The sequence below is a fragment of the Malaclemys terrapin genome, chromosome 22, assembly GCF_027887155.1.
Source record: "Malaclemys terrapin pileata isolate rMalTer1 chromosome 22, rMalTer1.hap1, whole genome shotgun sequence".
NCBI classification, from domain to species: Eukaryota; Metazoa; Chordata; order Testudines; family Emydidae; genus Malaclemys; species Malaclemys terrapin.
Window position 1 is genome coordinate 6,091,518 of NC_071526.1, and position 20,507 is coordinate 6,112,024.

General features: G+C 50.1%; 1 protein-coding gene across 1 annotated transcript in view; it reads left to right on the top strand.

Annotated features, from left to right (window-relative positions):
* LAPTM5 (lysosomal protein transmembrane 5) overlaps positions 1-19,052 on the top strand; it is a 34,403-nt gene extending 15,351 nt beyond the window's left edge. Inside the window, exons 4-8 of the mRNA XM_054012052.1 lie at positions 616-744; positions 3,211-3,336; positions 6,112-6,207; positions 16,135-16,227; positions 18,357-19,052. Of these exons, the coding sequence (XP_053868027.1) occupies positions 616-744; positions 3,211-3,336; positions 6,112-6,207; positions 16,135-16,227; positions 18,357-18,431 (519 nt within the window). The 3' untranslated portion in view covers positions 18,432-19,052. The remainder of the gene's footprint in view (positions 1-615; positions 745-3,210; positions 3,337-6,111; positions 6,208-16,134; positions 16,228-18,356) is intronic.
* Positions 19,053-20,507: the final 1,455 nt, after the last annotated feature.

Below are 20,507 nucleotides of genomic sequence, written 5' to 3' on the forward strand. Positions count from 1 at the left end.
TCGCAGGCCGAGAGTCTGCTTTCCGTTGACCAGTAAGAGTTTTTTGAAATATTTCAGCCCAAACCCAAACTATCATGATTTGGAAATGCTGCCTTGGTGTGTAATGACAGTTGTTCACCTATATGGGCTGGTCCGACTACATCTCCCATAATGCACCATAGTCAGCAACTCCCATGATGCAACCGCCCCCCCTCTCCAATAAGAGAAACCCTGGGGAATCATGGGAGATATAGTCTGACCAGGGTGCTTAGCCTATAGAGGAGAACAGCAGCTTGAGGTCTCCGAACTACAATTCCCATGAGGCAAAGTGGTAGAATTTCCAAATTGAAATATTTCAGCTTTCAAATTGCCATAAAAAAATCTAAATTTTCCATGACCAAAAAAAAAAAACCATTTTTGATCAGCTCTCGTGTTTATAGGTAAATTTCTAACACACCCGTCACATTAATATCTAGAGTTAGGTGTGGAATTTCTTGCCGGGGTGTGTGTGTGTGTGTAAAATTTTCTAGCTATAACAGCACAATAGCACCATAATAGCCCTTTCTAATCAATCATACTTGAATAGAAATAATCAGTTGCCTGCTCTCTCTCTCTCTCTCTCTCTCTCTCTCACAGAACAGGGAACGCCTCTTGATTCCATTCCTGGCTTTGCAAATCATGGATTTTCTCCTCACCCTCTTCACAGTCTTCAGTTCCTACATTCAGATCCCTGAAATGCTGTCCTTTGCATCCATTAGCCATGTGGTAAGTAAGAAACATGAACCCACTTTTCAGGCTGCCGGGGCGCAGATCTATAGCACAATACGTGATGGAGACTCTGGACATGAGCATTCTACTAGGTTAACTTCATTTATGGAGTGGTTTTGCCCTCCTTGGACACCTCACAATAGACCATACTTGAAGGCAGGATACTGAACTTGATGGACTAGACAAAGGCCCCAGAGAAGCAGGAAGGCTAGTCCAGTAGTTAGGATTGTCACCAGGGTCTTTGGAGACTTGGGTTCAAGTCTTTGCTCTGCCACAGATTTCCTTTGTCACTTTGGGCAAGTCACATAGTTTCTCTGTGCCTAAGCTCCCCACCTGCACCATGGGGCTACTAGTACTTCCTTCCCTCACAGGATAACTCCACGATGAGGTGCTCCGATGATACTGTGATAGGGCTATATAAATACCTAAGGCAGATAGACTAGTGATCTACGCTGACATAGGACCCCAAGCAGGATACATGGTGCGCTATATGAATGAGGGGTGAATGTCTGGCCCCACTGAACTCCATGGGTGTTTTGCCATTGATTTAAATGGGACCAGGATTTCACCCCCGAAGTCCACTGCTAGTCTTACAACCCTCTCTAACTGGACTCTCTGCCCCACTGCAGGAATCATTCATTTAATATTCATCGCATTTCCTATAACCTCACTTGCCTGATTCATCATACTTGATGTAATTTATGTACAGCGATAAAACCAAAGCGACAGCAGGTTGCGGGTTGGCCAGGGGAACATTTGTGTCTAAGATGATGGACCGTCAAGAGGTCTGACAGTGGAACTAAACAGTACTTTAAAGGGAAACCGTAGTGATGAATTCTCCTCTCATGCCATTGATAACTAATTACATATATTTCATCTCTGGTCAAAAGTCAAACTTGAGGCCTAAACAATAAGCATCAAACATGATATTCGGGCATCAAAATCAGCAGCAATTTTCAGAGCCTGGCGTTGAAAGCCAGCAGCTCCCATCAACAGGAGCCCAGAAACTCTGAAAATTGTTTTTTTTGCATGAAATTCAGCCCATTTATTGGGTGCCTAACATTAGCCCCTCCTGTGCACATCCCCAACTCCCCGAGTCGGAAGAATTTTGGCCTGCATATAGACTACACTTTCTGGACTGTTTTTTTGGAAAACATTTATGGGTGACAGGCCTGATTCACTATTGCTCTTCCCCTCGTGCCATCAGGTGCCCTAGTGCAAAATGGGGGTAAAACACCACATTTTACATCCACTTTGCACGGGGGTTAACAATCATGCCGGGGACCCGCTCTCCATTGGCAGTCAGGGTGTGTGTCTATGGTAATCAGAGGTGTGAGTGACACATGTGCAGACATACCCGAGCTAGCTTTGCTCTAGCTAGCCCCAATAAGAATATCACGGAAGCTGCGGCAGCGTGGGCTCGCTGATCCAGGGTCCCAGGGATGGGGGGTGTTGTACAGCCCATGCGGACATGCGTGCAGGGCCGTCCCTACCCATACGCAAACTACGCCGCTGCGTAGGGCACCAGGAAATGTAGGGCACCAAATTGCCCCAAATTTCCTGGTGCCCTACGCAGCTGCGTGCTGCATCCGGCTCCAGCAGCCAGCCTGATCCCCCCAACGGCTGAGCTGGCCCCTTGTGGGCGGCGCACAGCAGGGCCCAGGAAAGCTGCCTCTGCCCCTGCCCCACTCCTTCCCCTCAGCCCCTGCGCCCCTGCTCCGCCCCAGCCCCGACCCCACTCCGCCCCTTCCCCCCCAAACCCCATCCCCTGAGCGATCTGTCCTGGGGGACTGCAGCAGGGGTTGGGGTCGGGCCTGCCCTGCACTCACCGGGAGGTGGAAAGTGGAGCAACCTGGCCCCAGCCTGCTACACTACCCCGGCTCCCAGCCGCGCTGCCTGTGAGTGCTGGGGGGCGGTTCCCACCCTTCCCCCAAGCCTAGGAGTGTGGGGCTGGGGGTGGGCCCGATCCCTGCTGCATTCCTGCACTGGCTGCTCCTGCCTCCCAAAGCCCGTGGGCACAGCCCACCCCCACGGAGGCCGGGGGCGCCCCCTCCCCCCCACAGGGGGGGCTGCGTAGGGCACCACAATCTCTAGGGATGGCCCTGCATGCATGCTGCCGTGGCTTCACTGCTCTGTTACCCAAGCTATCTAGATGAAAGCTAACATGGGTACGTCTACACGTGCTGCAGTCACACCTCCGATTGCAGTGTAGACAAAATCTAATCTAGAGCACCTCGGCAGCATAAAGGCACCTTCAAGTGCAACTTAATCTTGAGTCCACTTGAAGGTCTATTTACACTGCCGGAGTGGCCTAAAGGGGCTGTGGCATAAACGAGAGTAAGGCCTAAGTGCAGGATAAAGGAGAATCAAGCCCTTTATAGCTAAGGAAACACCCACAAATATGGCTCTTTCATTTAACCAAAAACTAAAGCCGTGATCACGCTGACATTTTTGTCTCTGTAGAAAGCACACACGAAGGTTCCCTTCCTGGCCGTGCAATTACTGGATTTCTGTCTGAGCGTCTTAACCCTTTGTAGTTCCTACATGGAGGTCCCAAACTACCTCAATTTCCACTCGGCGAACCAAGAGGTAGGTAATAAATGAACGACAACCATGAGCCTGGACAGCGAGTGTCATGTTGTGCGTTAGCCTAGTACGGAAACCAGCAAAATGTTCATCCTGGTTTTTTTCTGTTATGAAAAATGTTTCTTTAATACTTGCTGTTAGAGCAGCACCCCAGCTCTGCTCTGCTCAGTGCCAAAGGCAGGGGTGAAAGTACCTTAAGGGATTTGCCGGTACGCAGGGCAGCCGGGATCCTGAGCAAGGTGTGTGTGTGGTGGAGGGGGGCTCAACCAGAAGGGGCAGGGCCTCTGGTGGAAGGGGAGTGGCCTCTGGTGGAAGGGGCGTGGCCCCTGGTGGAAGGGGTGTGGCCTCTGATGGAAGGGGCGTGGCCTCTGGTGGAAGGGGAGTGGCCTCTGGTGGAAGGGGCGGGGCTGGGGACAGACTCCCCAGCCAGCCCTTCTGCGCAGCCCGGTGGCGATTTAAAGGGCCCGGGGCTCCCAGCTGCCACCGCCCGCGCTATCCTGGGGCTCCAGCAGCGATTTAAAGGGCCCAGGGTAGTAGTGGACTGGAGCCCTGGGCCCTTTTAAATTGCCGGGCCCTGGGGAAGCTGCCCCTTACCAGTACGGTTGGCTGTGTGCCATCTCTTACCGGTACACAGTACCGGGCCGTACCGGCTTACTTTCACCTCTGTCTGTAGGATTTTCTAATCAACATAACTGTGCCCTTCCCTAACAGTTTGCTTGTGCAGTCATCATTTCTTAAAAGCACAACTGAGGACACACCTTCACTACAGCTCTGATGCAGCAAAGGACCTAAACTAGGGTTGCCAACTTTCTTTTCGCACAAAACCGAACACCCAGGCCCCGCCCCTTCTCTGAGGCCCCACCCCTGCCCCGCCCCTTCTCTGAGGACATGGCCCCTGCTCACTCCACTCCCTCCTTCCTCTGTCTCTCGCTTTCCCCATCCTGACTCACTTGCTCATTGTCACTTGGCTGGCTCAAGGAGTTGGGGTGTGGGAGGGGGTGAGGGCTCTGATTGGGGGTGCAGGCTCTGGGGTGGGGCCAGAAATGAGGAGTTCAGGGTGCGGGAGGGGGTTCTGGGCTGGGAAAGGGGGTAGGGGTGCAGGAGGGGGCTGCGGGCTGGGGGTGGAGCAAAGGGGTTCGGAGTATGGGAGGGGGCTCCGGGATGAGGGAGGGGCTTGGGGTGGGAGGCAGTAAAGGTTCTGGGCTGGCGGGGTGAGTTTCAGGGTGGGGCCAGAAATGAGGGGTTCAGGGTGCATGAGGGGACTCTGGACTGGGGCAGGGGATTCAGGTGTGGGGGGTGTTTGGGCTCCAGCTGGGGGTGTGGGATCAGGGATGAGGGATTTGGGATACAGGATGGGGCTCCAGGCTGGGACCGAGGGGTTCGGAGGGAAGGAGGGGGATCAGGGCTGGGGCAGAGGGTTGGGGCACAAGAGAGGGTTGGGGTGCAAGCTGTGGGCGGCGCTTACCTCAAGCAGCTCCCAGAAGCAGCGGCATGTTCCCGGTCTGGCTCCTACAAGGAGGTGTGTCTAGGTGGCTCTGCATGCTTCCCCATCCGCAGGTGCCCTCCCCCCGCAGCTCCCATTGGCCGTGGTTCTCAGCCAATGGGAGCTGCGGAGCCAGTGCTTGGGGCAGCGGCAGCGTGCTAAGCCCCCTGGCTACGCCTACATGTAGGAGCCAGAGGGGGGACAGACGCTGCTTCCGGGAGCCGCAGGGAGCCACGGTAGGCAGGGAGCCTGCCTTAGCCCCGCTGCGCCGCCGACCAAACTTTTAACAGTCTGGTCAGCAGTACTGACCAGAGCAACCAGGGTCCCTTTTCAACCGGCCATTTCAGTCAAAAACCAGACACCTGACTACCCTAACCTAAGCACGTACCAAGTCCGGGCCTACTCAGCAAACCAATTAAACATGCTTAACTTTAGCCACAAGCTTAAATGCCATTAACTTCAATGGGTTGGGATCAGACTTTTAGGTAACAAATCAATGAGTTAAAATTAAGTGAAAATGTTTGGGCCAGTCGAAAATTTTCCATCAGAACTGTTTTTCTGTGGAAAATTGAGGTTTTGGTGAAACTAGATTTTTCATGAAAAATGTTTGCTTTCTGCAGACATGTTTTTGTTCAAAAATAGAGCATCTGAAAACTGAAATATTTTGTCAAAAAAAAGAAATACTTCAGCCAAAACCAGAAATATTTCTGATGCACAAAGGGGACAGCATGATGCATCATGGGAGATGTAGTCTGACCAGGGAGCCTGGCCTATTGAAGAGAATGGGAGCATGAGGCACCTGGACTATAGCTCCCAGGAAGCACTGCAGCAGGATTTCAGAATCCAAATATTTGTTTTTGGCCAAAATATTGTATTTTTTGGCCTAAATATGTTGGGGGTTGATTTCCCCGCCCCCGATCTGCCTTTGCTGATCAGAGCAAGGCATTTTGCCCATAGTCCTGCTATTACACATATCCCTATCAGAGTGGGTGCAATCAAAGGTGGGGGCTAGATCCAGCCAGGGTTAATCAAAGCCCCGATACAGGCCCCGAAGCATTGGCAGACACTTGGTTATCAACAGGAAATGAAAAACGGTCCCTTATGGATTACTACTCTCCCACTTCAGCAGAACCAGAATGTTTGGTCCTTTAAGTCATGAAAGCTTTCCCTGGTAAGAGGGAAAGCAAGGAATGTGTCTCCAAGGAATCAAACCGAAATTGTCAACTGATTTAATCTGGCCCTTGATGTTGGAATAAAGACATATGACTATCATGGGCACTTCCCTTTCCTTTCAGAGCTTCATGCCCAGCCAGGAGAAGTTGTCTTCCGAGGAATATGCCAAAGTGATGATCACCTTCACCATCACATTCATCGCTGTCCTCCTGCTAAAGGTAACCTGCCATATCGCCTGGTGTCCCAGGAAGGTTGAGCAAAACTTTGCTGCCCCTTGAGACATGAGGAATTTGCTCCCCCTCTCCAGTCCTGCCATTAGAGGCACTTACCAAGCTCAACAGGAGGTGTGCATGTAAAGCGGAGCTTAGATACTGGAGACAAGCGTAAGAGAGAGGTCTGAGATTCAAATGATTCTGATCCCTACCTCTGCAGTCTGCAAAAATGAAACAAAATCTCTCTAAGGCTCCCTCTCTCCCCACGCTTTATAGATGACACTAGTGCATCAACCTCCAGGGGCGTCATGAGTTGGGAACAAAAGATGGAGGGGGGGTTGGCTGTTGCGTGCCAAAATAAATCAGATAAGAACACAGTGGGTGGGTCAGATTCTTGGCTGGTTAAAATCGGTGTAGCTGCATTCACATCGATGGAGTTTACTCCAGTTCACACCAACTACGCTGCGGGCTGGTGCAACCCTAAAATGTAATTAAAAGCCCACCAGCTCCTAAATCCCCCTTATCTTTTAGAAAATCCTTTTGCAGTGGAGTTTTCTATTCATCTCTTGATGGCTCAGAGAACAGGCTTTTCATTGACTAGTTTCAGACCACTTCAGAAAACCACAGACATCTCCAGCTATTCCAGCAGATGCTACCTGAATGAAAATGCTATTTGTCAAGTGGAGATTTTTTTTTATTAAGATTCTTCCCAGGTAGCCAAACTAGACAATATGAAGCACAATGTCTTATCTGATTGCACTCCTGACATGACTTCATCATATCTTTTAATATTAGCAGAGCAGGGAGTGGGGCCTGGGGGCAGTGTGGAAATCTGACTGGTAGGACTGGCATAGCACTAGGGGCATTCCAAGAGAAGACTTAGTGCCCCTGGCAAATAGAACTCCGTTTGAATTTACTACATGTTTAGCTAGATGGGTATGTAACATATCATGGATTTTCACCACAAAGTTTTCCTCCTCGTGTGCTGAAGACAATAGACAGAAGGGTGTGTGAATGTGACTCAACTCCTCTGAGATGGAAAATGTGCCGGGGCAGTATAATGCCAGCGTGTGTGTGTGTTACACCAGTAAAATCCAGATTTCAATGGAGTGATGCCAACCTGCACCAGGTGAAGATCCGGCCCATAGTGGCATGAATAACTCTTACGTTGTGCAAGGCTAGGGCTGGTGCCCAGTGAGTAGCTGATTTCTTTGCTGGGGGATGTGATAGTAGCAACTGACTTCAACATGGTCACTTGCTCACCGAGGCATTGTGCACGAGAGGAGTCGAAATACCCTGGGGTTGAACCTCAGCTGGTGCAAATCAAGATTAAATTCAGTGGAGTCAATAGAGTTACCCTACGTGCTAGTGAGAGGAGACTTGGGTCCTACGAGGGGGTAGTGTCACAAATAGATTTCAGTGATGTGTGCCGGAATGCTTTTTGTTTATGGCCACATGAAGGGGAATCCGGAAACTTTTGTCTGTTGTAATGTGGGGTCACTGCATGTAAGAGGTTGAGAACGACTAGCATCATCATCACCATGTGGCATGTAGGGGTACATTGTGCTAGGTGCTGTACAAACAAAGAACCAAAAGATAGTTCCTGGCCCAAAGAGTTTACAGTTGTAGACAAGAGACAACAGATGAGTACAGAGGGAGGATGACGAGGACCTAAGAGATGGGACTTTTATCGCATCCCTGTGAGGTTATCTCACTGCCTGACTGAGCTCACTGTTAGGAAGTTAGTCCTGCTTCTCAGATTAAATTCACCTTTGACGGGGCTCTTGGTCGCCGTGGCAATGGCAGGTGAATCTCGGCTACTCCTGACTGACAGCAGAATGCAACTCTGCTCCCTGAAATTGACAAAGACCCATCACCTAGAGCTCCACAATCCGGATGCTGTGATATTCCCTTCACTTTCCTCCAGTGCACAATGACACTGAGGGCTGGATGCAGAGGCAGCCGTAGCTATTCAAATAAGGGACAAGTTCCAAGCGATAGAGTTTTGATGAGGACCATGGTTACAAATGGAAACATGGTAGATCTAAAACCGCCATTTGGTCCATTTAGGCTCATCGGTTTCAATTCACTGTCCCCGCCCCCCCAGGAGAGCATCTCAAGGCCCACTGGGCCAGCCCAGGATCTTTTTGCCTCAATTGCCTTGCCTAATGGCCCATTGCAAACATTTATTGTCCTTCCATTCCAACATCGTCGGTCCTGTATATCTGGTGCCATCTGTTCGCCTTCTAACTTGACATTACTGCCCCATAGCTCTGTCCTCTACACTCCACTCCAAAACAGAGCATGGCATGCAGGAAAGCAGGCTATTGGCGAGAGAAGAGGGGGTCAGGACTAGGGCCCTGCAAAATTCACAGTCCATTTGGATCAATTTCATAGCCAAAGGGTTTTAAAATTGGTCAATTTCATGTTTTCATCTGTTTACCTCTAAAATTTCACAGCGTTATAACAGTGGGAGTCCCAACCCAAAAGGGACCCAGAAGTGGGTCTGATCTCCCCCTCTTTCCCCCCACAGCTGCCATGCAAGGGAAGGACAAGTCCTGTCCCTCCTGAGCCCAGCAGGGACTTGCAGCTAGGAGCGGGGCGCTCCCAGCAGCAATGGGGGGGGGGGGGGATCAGATTTCATGGGGAAGGGCTTATTTCATGGTCTGTGACACATTTTTCACAGCCATGAAATTGGTAGGGCCCTAGTCATGACACATGAGGTTTAGTCTCCTGTCTGCCACTAACTTCCTGGGTGACCTGTAGCAAGTTGCTTAACCACTCTGTGCCTTGGGTTTCCCATGTGCAAAGTGAGCCAGACAGCCCAGTGGTGAGGGCACTAGCCTACAATGTAGAAGACGTGGGTGCAGTTCCCTGCTGTGTCGTAGATTTCCTGTGTGACTCATAGACTCATAGACTTTAAGGTCAGAAGGGACCATTATGATCATCTGGTCTGACCCCCTGCATGCTGCAGGTCACAAAACCGTCCCTACCCCTTCCCTGGACTCTGCTGTTGAAGTCCCCAATCCTGTGTTTTAGTGACTTCAATTGGCAGAGACCCTCCTGCTAGTGATCCCTGCCCCATGCTGCGGAGGAAGGCGAAAAACCTCCAGAGGCTCAGCCAATCTACCCTGGAGGAAAATTCCTTCCTGACCCCAAATATGGCGATCAGTAAGACCCCGAGCATTTAGGCAAGAGTCTCCAGCCTGACCCTTGTTAGCCATTATACTATTTACCTACCATTGCTTGGTATTCCTTGGCTACTATGTTTTACCATTAAACCATTCCCTCCATAAACTTATCTAACTTAATCTTAAAACCAGACAGGTCCGTCGTCCCCACCGTTTCCCTCGGACATTGACATTGAGTTGCGTAGGCTCTCTGTGCCTCAGTTACCCATCTGTGAAATGGAGCACGGGAGGCTAAATATATCAAAGATGAGCAGTGCTTTGCCATCTATGGCAAAGTGCTAGATGTTATACTTATCTATCCTCTGGGGCAGGGAGAGGCGATCGTTAGCAAGCGCTTTGAGATCCTCAGGTGAAGAAAGCTTTAGAGATGCAAAGTGTTGTTGGTATTATTACAATTATTACCTATTGTTCAAGTGACACTCTACAGGCTTTTCTGGAGATTACGGGCGTACGGGAGAGGAGGAAAACAGAGGGCCAGAATTGCAGAGCATATCCTTCCAGAGCCGTATATTTCCTCCCCCGCCACTAATAGTTACCCGGGTCTGATGAAGACTTAAATATGCTGTATCATAAAGGTAACTAACTTCCCCTCCACCACTCACAGGAAAAAGGGCAGACGAGCGATCAGAAACTAATCTGCAGGCATGGTGGGGAACGGGAGGCAGGTGGGGATTTTGAACGTACTTTAACAATCAACTGTCAGTGTCATTTCTTATGACGATTAGTTCTTTATTAGCATGAGACCAGGCCTGGGCACTTCAGCACCCCCTGAGCCTATTGCCAGATTGCCAGCAATGAGAATTACATGACATGCATTCACCGCAATTGCCATGCTCCTGGCACGCCTTCCCCTCAATTCAGTCCAATGCCATCTGGGCACGGTGGCCTAGGGCCATGTCCCATTACATCTGATGGCACCTTGGCAGCCCCAAACCGCCCCGGTGATTGCTCTGTATTATTTCTCCCTACGGCTGGTGCCGTGCTGCTGGATGGGTCGAAGAGACTGGGTAACCAACCGGGACTGCCAGTCTGGTGCTAATTTCACTGCCTAGTGGAGCTACAAGTGGCAGTGAAGGAAATGAGCCGCAGAGCCATTTCTCTTTGGCATCCATGCTCTGCGCACCCAGGAGGTCTGCAAATCAGAGCAGGGGTCTATAAACATGATGCAGACAGCTATGCTTAGAATGCAGCCTGGGTTTTAAGATTAAATGCAGGGAACTCCCGGCAACTTTAGCAAGAGTCGGAGCTGAATGACGTGCTGAAGTGACCGTGTCTGGGCCTTCTAAACATCCCGGTAAGATCATGAGCAATATTTGATACAGCCAGGGGGAGAGATACGAGAGAGCTTGGGTCACATCTCCTATGGAATCCACCTGAAAAACCTCTGGTGTGTCTGGGTGAGAGAGGACATTTGCTTTGATTCTGAAACTCTAGGGGCCTAGACTGTAGAGATTTCACAGGTTCGGGGCCTGTTCTTGTCAGTGCTCTGCACCATCAGCACCCCAGCAAGGTGTTACAGTTTGTCCTACTGCAGATGAACTCAGCTGCCTGAAGGAAGAGTAAGACCCATAATATTGGGCCATACATACAGCTAGGGTGGAATCTTGCCCTGAGATACACGCCCACAGCTCCTGCTGAAATCAGTGGGATCCGCCCTCTCCAAGAGCACTTCCAGAAGGATTCTCAAGCAATTCTGACCTATCTGGTGGGCTCCTTTCCCGCTTCTTTGGGGTGGTCAGCATCCCTAGTGGTGCTAGAAGGGACTGCAATTGTTGCTGGTCCCTTTGTGGGGGGACAAAAGGACAGGGAAGCTCCCCCTCCTTTCTCCCTGTCGTCCACCTACCCCATGGCCAAGCATAATCTGCCCCATAACCAGACGAGACACCTTGCTTCTGTGCTGTGAGCATTATAGCTCCTTATCTCCAGGATAGATGGAGCATGCCAGAAATGTTCTATGCACCTGCCACCTGTGGCGCTGAAAGAAGAAGGCAGCCAGTATTTTACCTTTCCTGCCCGGGTTCGTCTCCACAGTTTCACTCAGTTGGTTCGTCTACACAGCCCGCGGAATGATCTGGTTCGACAGTCTCGAGCTCACGCCTGGGCACTAAATGTAGCTGTGTAGATGGCGCACCTTGGGCGCTGAAGCCTGGGGAGAGGGATGGACTCCAGCCTGAGCTGGCACTTAAAGTGCTGTCTACGCAGATATTTTCAGCGCGTTAACACGAGCCCAAGTCTGTCGACCTTTCAACAAGGACAAGTGCAGAGTCCTGCACTTAGGACGGAAGAATCCCATGCACTGTTACAGACTAGGGACCAAGTGGCTAGGCAGCAGTTCTGCAGAAAAGGACCTAGGGGTCACAGTGGACGAGAAGCTGGATATGAATCGACAGTGTGCCCTTGTTGCCAAGAAGGCTAACATCATATTGGGCTGTATAAGTAGGGGCATTGCCAGCAGATCGAGGGACGTGATCATTCCCCTGTATTCGACATTGGTGAGGCCTCATCTGGAGTACGGTGTCCAGTTTTGGGCCCCACACTACAAGAAGGATGTGGAAAAATTGGAAAGAGTCCAGTGGAGGGCAACAAAAATGATTAGGGGCTGGAGCACATGACTTCTGATGAGAGGCTGAGGGAACTGGGATTGTTTAGTCTGCAGAGAAGAATGAGGGGGGATTTGATAGCTGCTTTCAACTACCTGAAAGGGGGTTCCAAAGAGGATGGATCTAGACTGTTCTCAGTGGTAGCAGATGACAGAACAAGGAGTAATGGTCTCAAGTTGCAGTGGGGGAGGTTTAGGTTGGATATTAGGAAAAAACTTTTTCACTAGGAGGGTGGTGAAGCACTGGAATGTGTTCCCTAGGGAGGTGTTGGAACCTCCTTCCTTAGAGATTTTTAAGGTCAGGCTTGACAAAGCCCTGGCTGGGATGATTTAGTTGGGAATTGGTCCTACTTTGAGCAGGGGGTTGGACTAGATGACCTCCTGAGGTCCCTTCCAACCCTGATTTTCTATGATTCTATGATTCCGTGGGCTGTGTAGATGTATCGAACGAGACCCTAGTGTGGAGGCTCTGAGTGACACTCTTAGCAACCCCCCCAGTGCTGTGCCCTGCAAGCCTTTTCCTTGCAAATAAATGTGCACAGATACATGTGCTCGTGCTTCTCTCTTCCTCAGTGGCTAGAGTGACCAGATCCCGAATTTGCTGGGATTGTTCCTATTTGCTGGGCCAGTCCTGTTGTCCTGGCTGGGCAATGAGGGTTTGATCCAAATGTCACAGACCTGGCCGGTCTCATCTCCTCAGTCAGCTCCCTCCACTCTTCCATCTCCCTACACCACTCCATCAGCTAGTGATAAGTGCTCAGCCTTATCCTAGCCCAGCATGTGCCTCCCTTGCCTCCCATGACTGCCCGTCAAGGCACCACTCCTGGCTAGCTCGCCTCCTGGTGCCCAGGTCGGGGACTGCAGCTCTCGCTCTGTCAAGTGCTCCCTTGCTGGTCACTTGGCCCTCTGGTCAGGTCGCCCTTTCCAGGGTTATTGAGTCCAATTGTCTGAATGGCATCTCCAGCTGGTGTTCAGCCCCAGCTCAGGCCTTTATGCCACTAAGCCAGGGGCTCCAGCCCGGGGACCCTATGACCAGCAATCCAGGTCCTCAGTCCCCATCTTTTCCTGAGCTCCTTCCTACCTTTCAGCCTTCTCTATGTTTTCTTGCCTGCTTCTGGGTTTGCCATGGGAGCCTACCCTAGTCCCATGGTGCCGTCACTCCCTCCTTGCCTAGTGTCAGACCCTTGATTCCAGGGCAGGATCCCAGTGCTCCCTCTCCCCCCGGGCCTGCTCTGGATGACCTCCCTCCTCCCGGAGAGTAGCTGCAGACTCCTGTCTTTGCAGGCCTCTTTCTCCGTTCAGTGTCCTGGCTTTATCTTGTACCCCAGCCCTTCCCCTGCTGGCCTTCACTCCCAATTAACACTGGCCCTCCCTCTCACAGGTGATGCCAGGTAACCTAACTGGCCTCTCAGGCCCTCGTTAACCCTGTCAGGGCTGGGGGGGGCACACCCCATCACACCATCCAGTTCATCCTCCTCCCACCCAGCGCTCTCATCCTCCTGAGACCCACAGCTCCTAGGACAAGCTCCCCCACCCCCAACCAAACTGCCCAACAGCCACCAGCACCCTCCAGTTGGATCCTCACCCACAATGCAAAGGAGCTTTTAGACTGGGATTTCATAAGGTACCTAAGAGAATTTGGATGGCAGATATGTGCCTAACTCCCTTTGGCCTGGCCTGAATGGCTTATATTCAGTCATCCTGCTGTTTGTCTGAAAGATGATTTTAACTGAGTTTCTAACCAGCAATAAAACTGCCCTCCCCAAGGACATAGCGGCAGGCCTCGAATTTTGCTTCCTTCTTTATTTGCAAACTGATATTCCCCTGAGTGATCCTAAGAACGGATGACCCCGAATTCAGAGCCTAACCTGGGCGTACTTGGCATTTTTCAAACACAGTCAGCTTTTTTAGGGGAAGATTCCGCTGTCACTGAAACTGGCTGAAATTCGGGCAAATTCCATCATCACCTTCAGTGCAGATAGACTCATAGACTCATAGACTGTAAGGTCAGAAGGGACCTTTATGATCATCTAGTCTGACCTCCCGCACGATGCAGGCCACAAAGCCGTCCCAACCCCTTTCCCTTGACTCTGCTGTTGAAGTCCCCAAATCCTGTGGTTTAGAGACTTCAAGTAGCAGAGAATCCTCCAGCTAGTGACCCCTGCCCCATGCTGCGGAGGAAGGCGAAAAACCTCCAGGGCCTCTGCCAATCTACCCTGGAGGAAAATTCCTTCCCGACCCCAAATATGGCGATCAGTAGAACCCCAAGCATGTAGGCAAGATTCTCCAGCTGATATCATGGATTGCAGGCTCTGTCCAATAGGCCGAGATTTGCAATGGAATCTAAGAGATTTAGACACCCAAGTCCCTCCAAATTTCAATGGAGTCTCTCTCTCACCCTCTCTATTTCAGGGTATTATATTGTGACCCACTACCATGGCACATGCCATATAAAATCAATAGCAAAGTTCTTAGTGGAATTTGTGGTCCTGCTTTGAGCAGGGGGTTGACTTGAGGTCCCTTCCGACCCTGACATTCTATGATTCTATCTGGCAATTTTCCCTTTTTGGGGTAAAAAATTCTGCTTGGGGTGGGATCTGTGTGTGTGGTTGGTTGATTTGTTTCAGGGTAATCGTTTCAGTTGCTTGGTTGGGCGGGTGTATTGGGTTGAAAGGGTGTCCGCGGTGGGGTTTATGAGCAGGAGGCAGGGACAGGGTTGTGAAGTGCCATTGTTACAGCACAAAGGCCTTTCCAAGAACAGGGTTTTGCAGCGTTTCCTAAAGATGCTCAGGCTCTGGATTCACCTGATCTCCTTTGGAAGTTTGTACCACAGCTGGATTCCCTGGACTGAGAATGTTTGGTCTCAGCTCCCACATGCTTTGGCCGCAGCTTTGTGATCTGTGTTGTCCCAGAAAAGAGCGTTTCTCTCAGTGGTTTATGATTGGGGCATCTAACTCCCTTCGGCTCATTTGAAAATCCCATCCTCACTCTTTTGCTGACGCTCTGTTTGGGGTTTATTGCAAAGCACATTCCAAAGTGCATTTTAAAGCACACGCCAATAAAAATAAGAAATGCATGACTTTGCCTCGCTGCTCATAGTAAAGCAAATGTTTATTTAATATGTTACGTTGTCTTGGGCCGCAGTCTGTCAATTGATCCATTTTCCTAGAAAAACTCTATTTATTTCATCTTGTAAAACTCTCCAAGGCCAGAGGCTGTTTTACCTGAAAAGTGGAACTAATGAAAGTATAATAAATTGAATGGGCAAAACTTTCAGGTCCATTCCTGTTGGAAAGTATCCTTCGTGTTTCTCCCAGAGGGCTGTGAGGCAAAGGTTATGGCCCACGGTGCTTTTTCTGGGCAACTGCCCTACTTGGAAAAAAAAAATCAAAGCAAAATACATTGACCTTCCATCCAATTTTGGGCTCAGTTCTGTTGGCCAATCTTGTCCTTGATCCATCAAAGCCTGAAAGCACTTCCTTAACTTTAACCACATCACCTTGCAGAATCAAGACCTGTGTGGCAGGGGCACCAGAATAGGGTGTTCCAGGGGACTATGGTCCCATCATTTTTCACCAGCTGTAAGGGCGAGCGACAGGGGAGGGGGCAGAGAGGAGTGAGTGGAGGGTGGGGTCTTTGGGGGAAGAGGTGGGGTGGGGGCAGGGCCTGAAGGAAAGGAATGGTTCGAGGGTGGGGCTCTAGGACAAGAAGAGGCGCAAGGGCGGGACCTCGGGGGGAATGGGTGTGAGGGTGGGGGCTCGGGGAGAAGGGATGACGCAGGGGCTCAGGGAGAAGGGGCGGTGTGAGGGTGGAGCCTCAGGGGAAGGGGCAGTGCAGAGGGCGCGACCATGGTTCAGGCACCGGTGGCCCCCCACACTTTTAGGGAGCTTCCGGCACTCCTTGGGCCACTCAGAGGTGGGCATTCAACAGGGCAGAGCTTCCATGTCCCAGGTGAAGGACCCATGGTGAGACAGCTGCGTCAGGGCCCCAGAGAGTGTGGTGGACAGTACTTTAGGGCCTCCAATTCACAGGAATGGCAGCAGTACCATGGCAGATCTAGGGCAGTATAGCAGTGACTGATTGTGGTCAGGAATGAAAAAGCAGTAACGCAATGACAGAGCCCTTTTCCCCTTTGATTTTCAGGCCTACATGTTCAAATGCGTCTTGAGATGCTACAAGTACATTAAAGCCAGCAAGAGCGAGGAGGTGAAAGTCCTGCCAGAGTTTGCTGAGAAGGTGAGACGTCCCGAACGCCAGCTCCTGGTGTCCATCACAAAAAGGGCAGGGTGTGGATGGAAATGGGGCACACCAGCCCAGATTACTTCATGCAGAATTGAAGCTTCCATTAACCTCCATTAGAGGTCTGATGCACCCCCACATTACTCCAGTTTTAATGTGGTGTAAAACAATTTAAGTCAGTGGAGTTACACTGGGATGCATGAAAAACTGGAGTAGTGTAGTGCTGAATCAAGGCTTCTCTATTGCAGGAGATAGAATAATAGAATCATAGAAGATCAGGGTTGGAAGACACCTCAGGAGGTTATCTAGTCCAACCCCCTGCTCAAAGCAGGACCAACCCCAACTAAATCATCCCAGCCAGGGCTTTGTCAATCTGGGCCTTAAAAACTTCTAAGAATGGAGATTCCACCACCTCCCTAGGGAACCCATTCCAGTGCTTCACCACCCTCCTAGTGAAATAGTGTTTCCTAATATCCAACCTAGACCTCCCCCACTGCAACTTGAGACCATTTCTCCTTGTTCTGTCATCTGCCACCACTGAGAACAGCCGAGCTCCATCCTCTTTGGAACCCCCCTTCAGGTAGTTGAAAGCGGCTATCAAATCCCCCCTCTCTTCTCTTCTGCAGACTAAATAACCCCAGTTCACTCAGCCTCTCCTTGTAAGTCATGTGCCCCAGCGCCCTGATCATTTTCGTGCCCTCCACTGGACTCTCTCCAATTTGTCCACATCCCTTCTTTAGTGGGGGGACCAAAACGGGACACAATACTCCAGGAGTGGCCTCACCAGTGCCAAATAGAGGGGAATAATCACTTCCCTCGATCTGCTGGCAATGCTCCTACTAATGCAGCCCAATATGCCGTTAGCCTTCTTGGCAAGAAGGGCACACTGCTGACTCATATCCAGCTTTCGTCCACTGTAATCCCCAGGTCCTTTTCTGCAGAACTGATGCCTAGCCACTCGGTCCCTAGTCTGTAGCAGTGCATGGGATTCTTCCTTCCTAAGTGCCAGACTCTGTACTTGTTCTTGTTGAACCTCATCAGAGTTTCTTGAATGATACTTAGGGTCTGTCTACACTCCCCGCCGGATCGGCAAGCAGCGATCAATCCAGCGGGGGGTCGATTTATCGTGTTAAGTCTAGACACGATAAATCGACCCCCGAGCGCTCTCCCGTCGACTCCTGTACTCCACTGCCGCGAGAGGCACAGGCGGAGTCGGCAGGGGAGTGGCAGCAGTGAAAACACCTCGGTGAGTAGGTCTTAGTAGGTCTAAGTACGTCGACTTCAGCTACGTTATTCACGTAGCTGAAGTGGCGTAACTTAGATCGATTCCCGCCCCAGCTGAGTATCTGGGTAGCCTGAATCAGTTGTTCTAAGGCCTTGCCCTGGAAAAGCACTTAAGCAAGTGCTGAACTTTGAGAATCTAAGCAGTCTCGCTGAAGTCAATAGGACTATGCACGTGCTTAAACTCAAAGGTAAGTACTTTGCTGGATTGGCATCTAAGCGAGCTGCAATACATCCCCATTCATTTCAATGGGGTGCGAATGCCGAAGCCCAACTGGAATATTTTCAACTATTTCACTGCTGACCATTTTAGCAGAAACTGCTCCGGGATTGCGTGTGTAGCTGCTGAAAGGCCATTCCAAAAAACATAAGGACACGCTGTCAAAATAGATTGATAATCAAGTTCGTTGAAAAGCCCCCCACAGCCCCCCCCCCAAAAAAAAACTGTTGTGAAAAATTGAGTTGAAACATTTGTTGTTGTTTTTGTGTCTCAAATTGGAAATTTCAACCAATTCTAATAACTGTCCAGCTGGGAGAGTGTGGAGCCCAAACGTGGGTCTGACTCTTGTGGCTGGACTACACAAGAGGCTTCTGAATTTGTTACTGTTGTTGCACTAACAGAGCTGGGTCATCTAGCTCAGGCTGTAGCGTTTTCTGTCTTTTGATTCAGAGGTTCTAGGTTCAGACGTTACCTTCATGTTCCAGTCCTCTGTCCTTCATAAGCCATGGCGCTCCCTCCCCACTCCTTTGCCCTGGGGAAAGAAACACACATGAGGTCAAATCCAATTGAAACAGTTTCCTGTTTCCAGAGCAAGCCCGGGGCTCTAACGATTTCTTCCTTCCAGGTCATGCTGCCGTCATATGAGGAAGCTGTAGAACTGCCCCCCAAGGAGTCACCACCACCATACTCAGGAGTTTAAGCCCCAGCCACTGAGATGGGAAGACGTCTCTGCTGCTGTGAATGCCTCTTAGCTTTTGTGCCTCAACTGGCCGATGCTCGGCCTCCCTGAATAATGCCTCTGTTCCGGGGAGAGCGTGCTTAGATTGCACCAGACTCCCTCTGGTTCAATGGACTTGGAGCTCATAACAATCTCAGTTTCTGCTGTGAAAATAGAAGTGGCGGGTCTGATTCTCCTCTCATGCTGGTTTCATCCCAGCACAGCTCGGTTTGCTTCCAAGGAGCTCCTGCCGATTGACACCTCTTGAGCTGAGAGAAGAATCGGACCCGCAGAGTAGGAAATAGAACCCAAAAAAGCTTTTTGCTGAGAGAGCCCAATTCTGAAATATGCTCGGTTACCCAGCAGCTTTTAATGAAGTCCTAAGGGGAAAGGATCGGCAAAAGGCAGATGATTCCACGTGACCAGCAGTGCGGTGCTCAGCCTGCCTGCCTATGCTACTGAGTGGGAGTGTGTGATCTGGCTGTCAGAAGTGCTGGGATCCTCACAATATTGACCTGCCATTTTGCACCTTCTCGTCTTTGTGGTTTTGCTTTTTGTGTGTGATTTGAAAAATGAGTTTCAATAAAAAGCTAATGGCTTCAATCCCTGGCTTCTGTAGCGCGCTATCCTTGCAGTCGGAGGAATATAGCCAATGAGCAGCTCTCCTGTTAAAAGCAACTCTGTTCAAAATGCCGTTGTGGGGGTTTAGGTTTATTTTAACTCACTGACTCCAGATCAGATGGGCATCATTTGCAAGTAAAAAGCCTCTAATTGCCAGCCCTGCAAACTCCTATACAATCTGAGAGTCTAGCTGGATTCTTTCCTTCCCGCCCATCATTTCCAGGGATAAAGATCCGGCCAGCCAAATTGTGCTTTTTGATACACTTTAGCAATCAATTAAAGTTGCAGATGGGGAAAATGATCGGAATGTATTACCCAGCGCTATTGATGATGCACTAAAGGGAAATAGACTCTTGCTTGTACTCCCAGAGCAGTGTTAGCTCTGCAGAGCTAAGGGGAGTAAAAATCAGTTAAAATTTGATTTTCCCCCCTCAAGTCAGGGAAATATAGAGAGACGATTCCCCAAGTAATAAGATTCCATTTATAGCTAATCACGTTTGCAAGTAGGACCACAAGCAAGTAATAAAGGAATAAAGTAGCTAGACCTGGGTGAACTTTTTCAGACGTATAGTTTCTTTCTCTGACAAATGGAGTTTGGGTCGACCCAACACTATGTGCAAATTTGACACAAATCATTTTGGCCATTCCCGAATCAGGCAGAGGAGGAGGAAGAAGTGGGCATGCTGCTGCTTTCTCTCCCTCCCGTCCCCCATACCGTCTTTAGTCTGGGGGTTAGGGAGACCCAGGCTGGAATCCCCAATCCAAAAACAAAATGGATTTCTTCAATTCACCGGACAGTCTAGATTGCTTTGACCTGCACCTTTTCCCCAGCTGTACGAGTGACACTACAAAGCGTGCTCATCTCATCTGTGCATTTCCATGGGGAGCGTAGAGTCAAAAAATTCCCAACCGGCTCTGCAGCTGTGTGAGTCACTTCAACTTTGCTTCCCTTCCCAGCTTTTGTGTTTCTTAGCTATTGAGATTTCAAGCTCTTTGTGGCAGGGACTGTCTCTTGCTATGTGTTTGTACAGCATCTAGCCCGAGGGAGCGCCGATCTTTGTTGGGAACTCTAGGCGATATTCTAATACTATTACTAATAACATCATCAAGGCATCAGCTACAGACAATGGGGTTGCCCATATGTTGCTAAGGGCCCAGTTTGTCCCACAGAACTCATGGCTGGTGAGGATGCATGAGATGGAACAAACCCGGCTTGACTCAAACATCCCAGGAGAACTTTGCTGGGTGGGATTTTCAAAGCACCTTAGGAGAGCAAATCTCATTGAATTTAAATGAAAAAAAAAGTCAAATTCAACCAGCTGCATACGTGTCTGAAAGCAGAATTTAGTCCTAGAACTCAGCAGAGAGGAGGTTCTGGCTCTCCTAGCAATCTGCAGGTGGATTGCTGCTTGTTCATGCCCTCCCCTGTAAACTAGA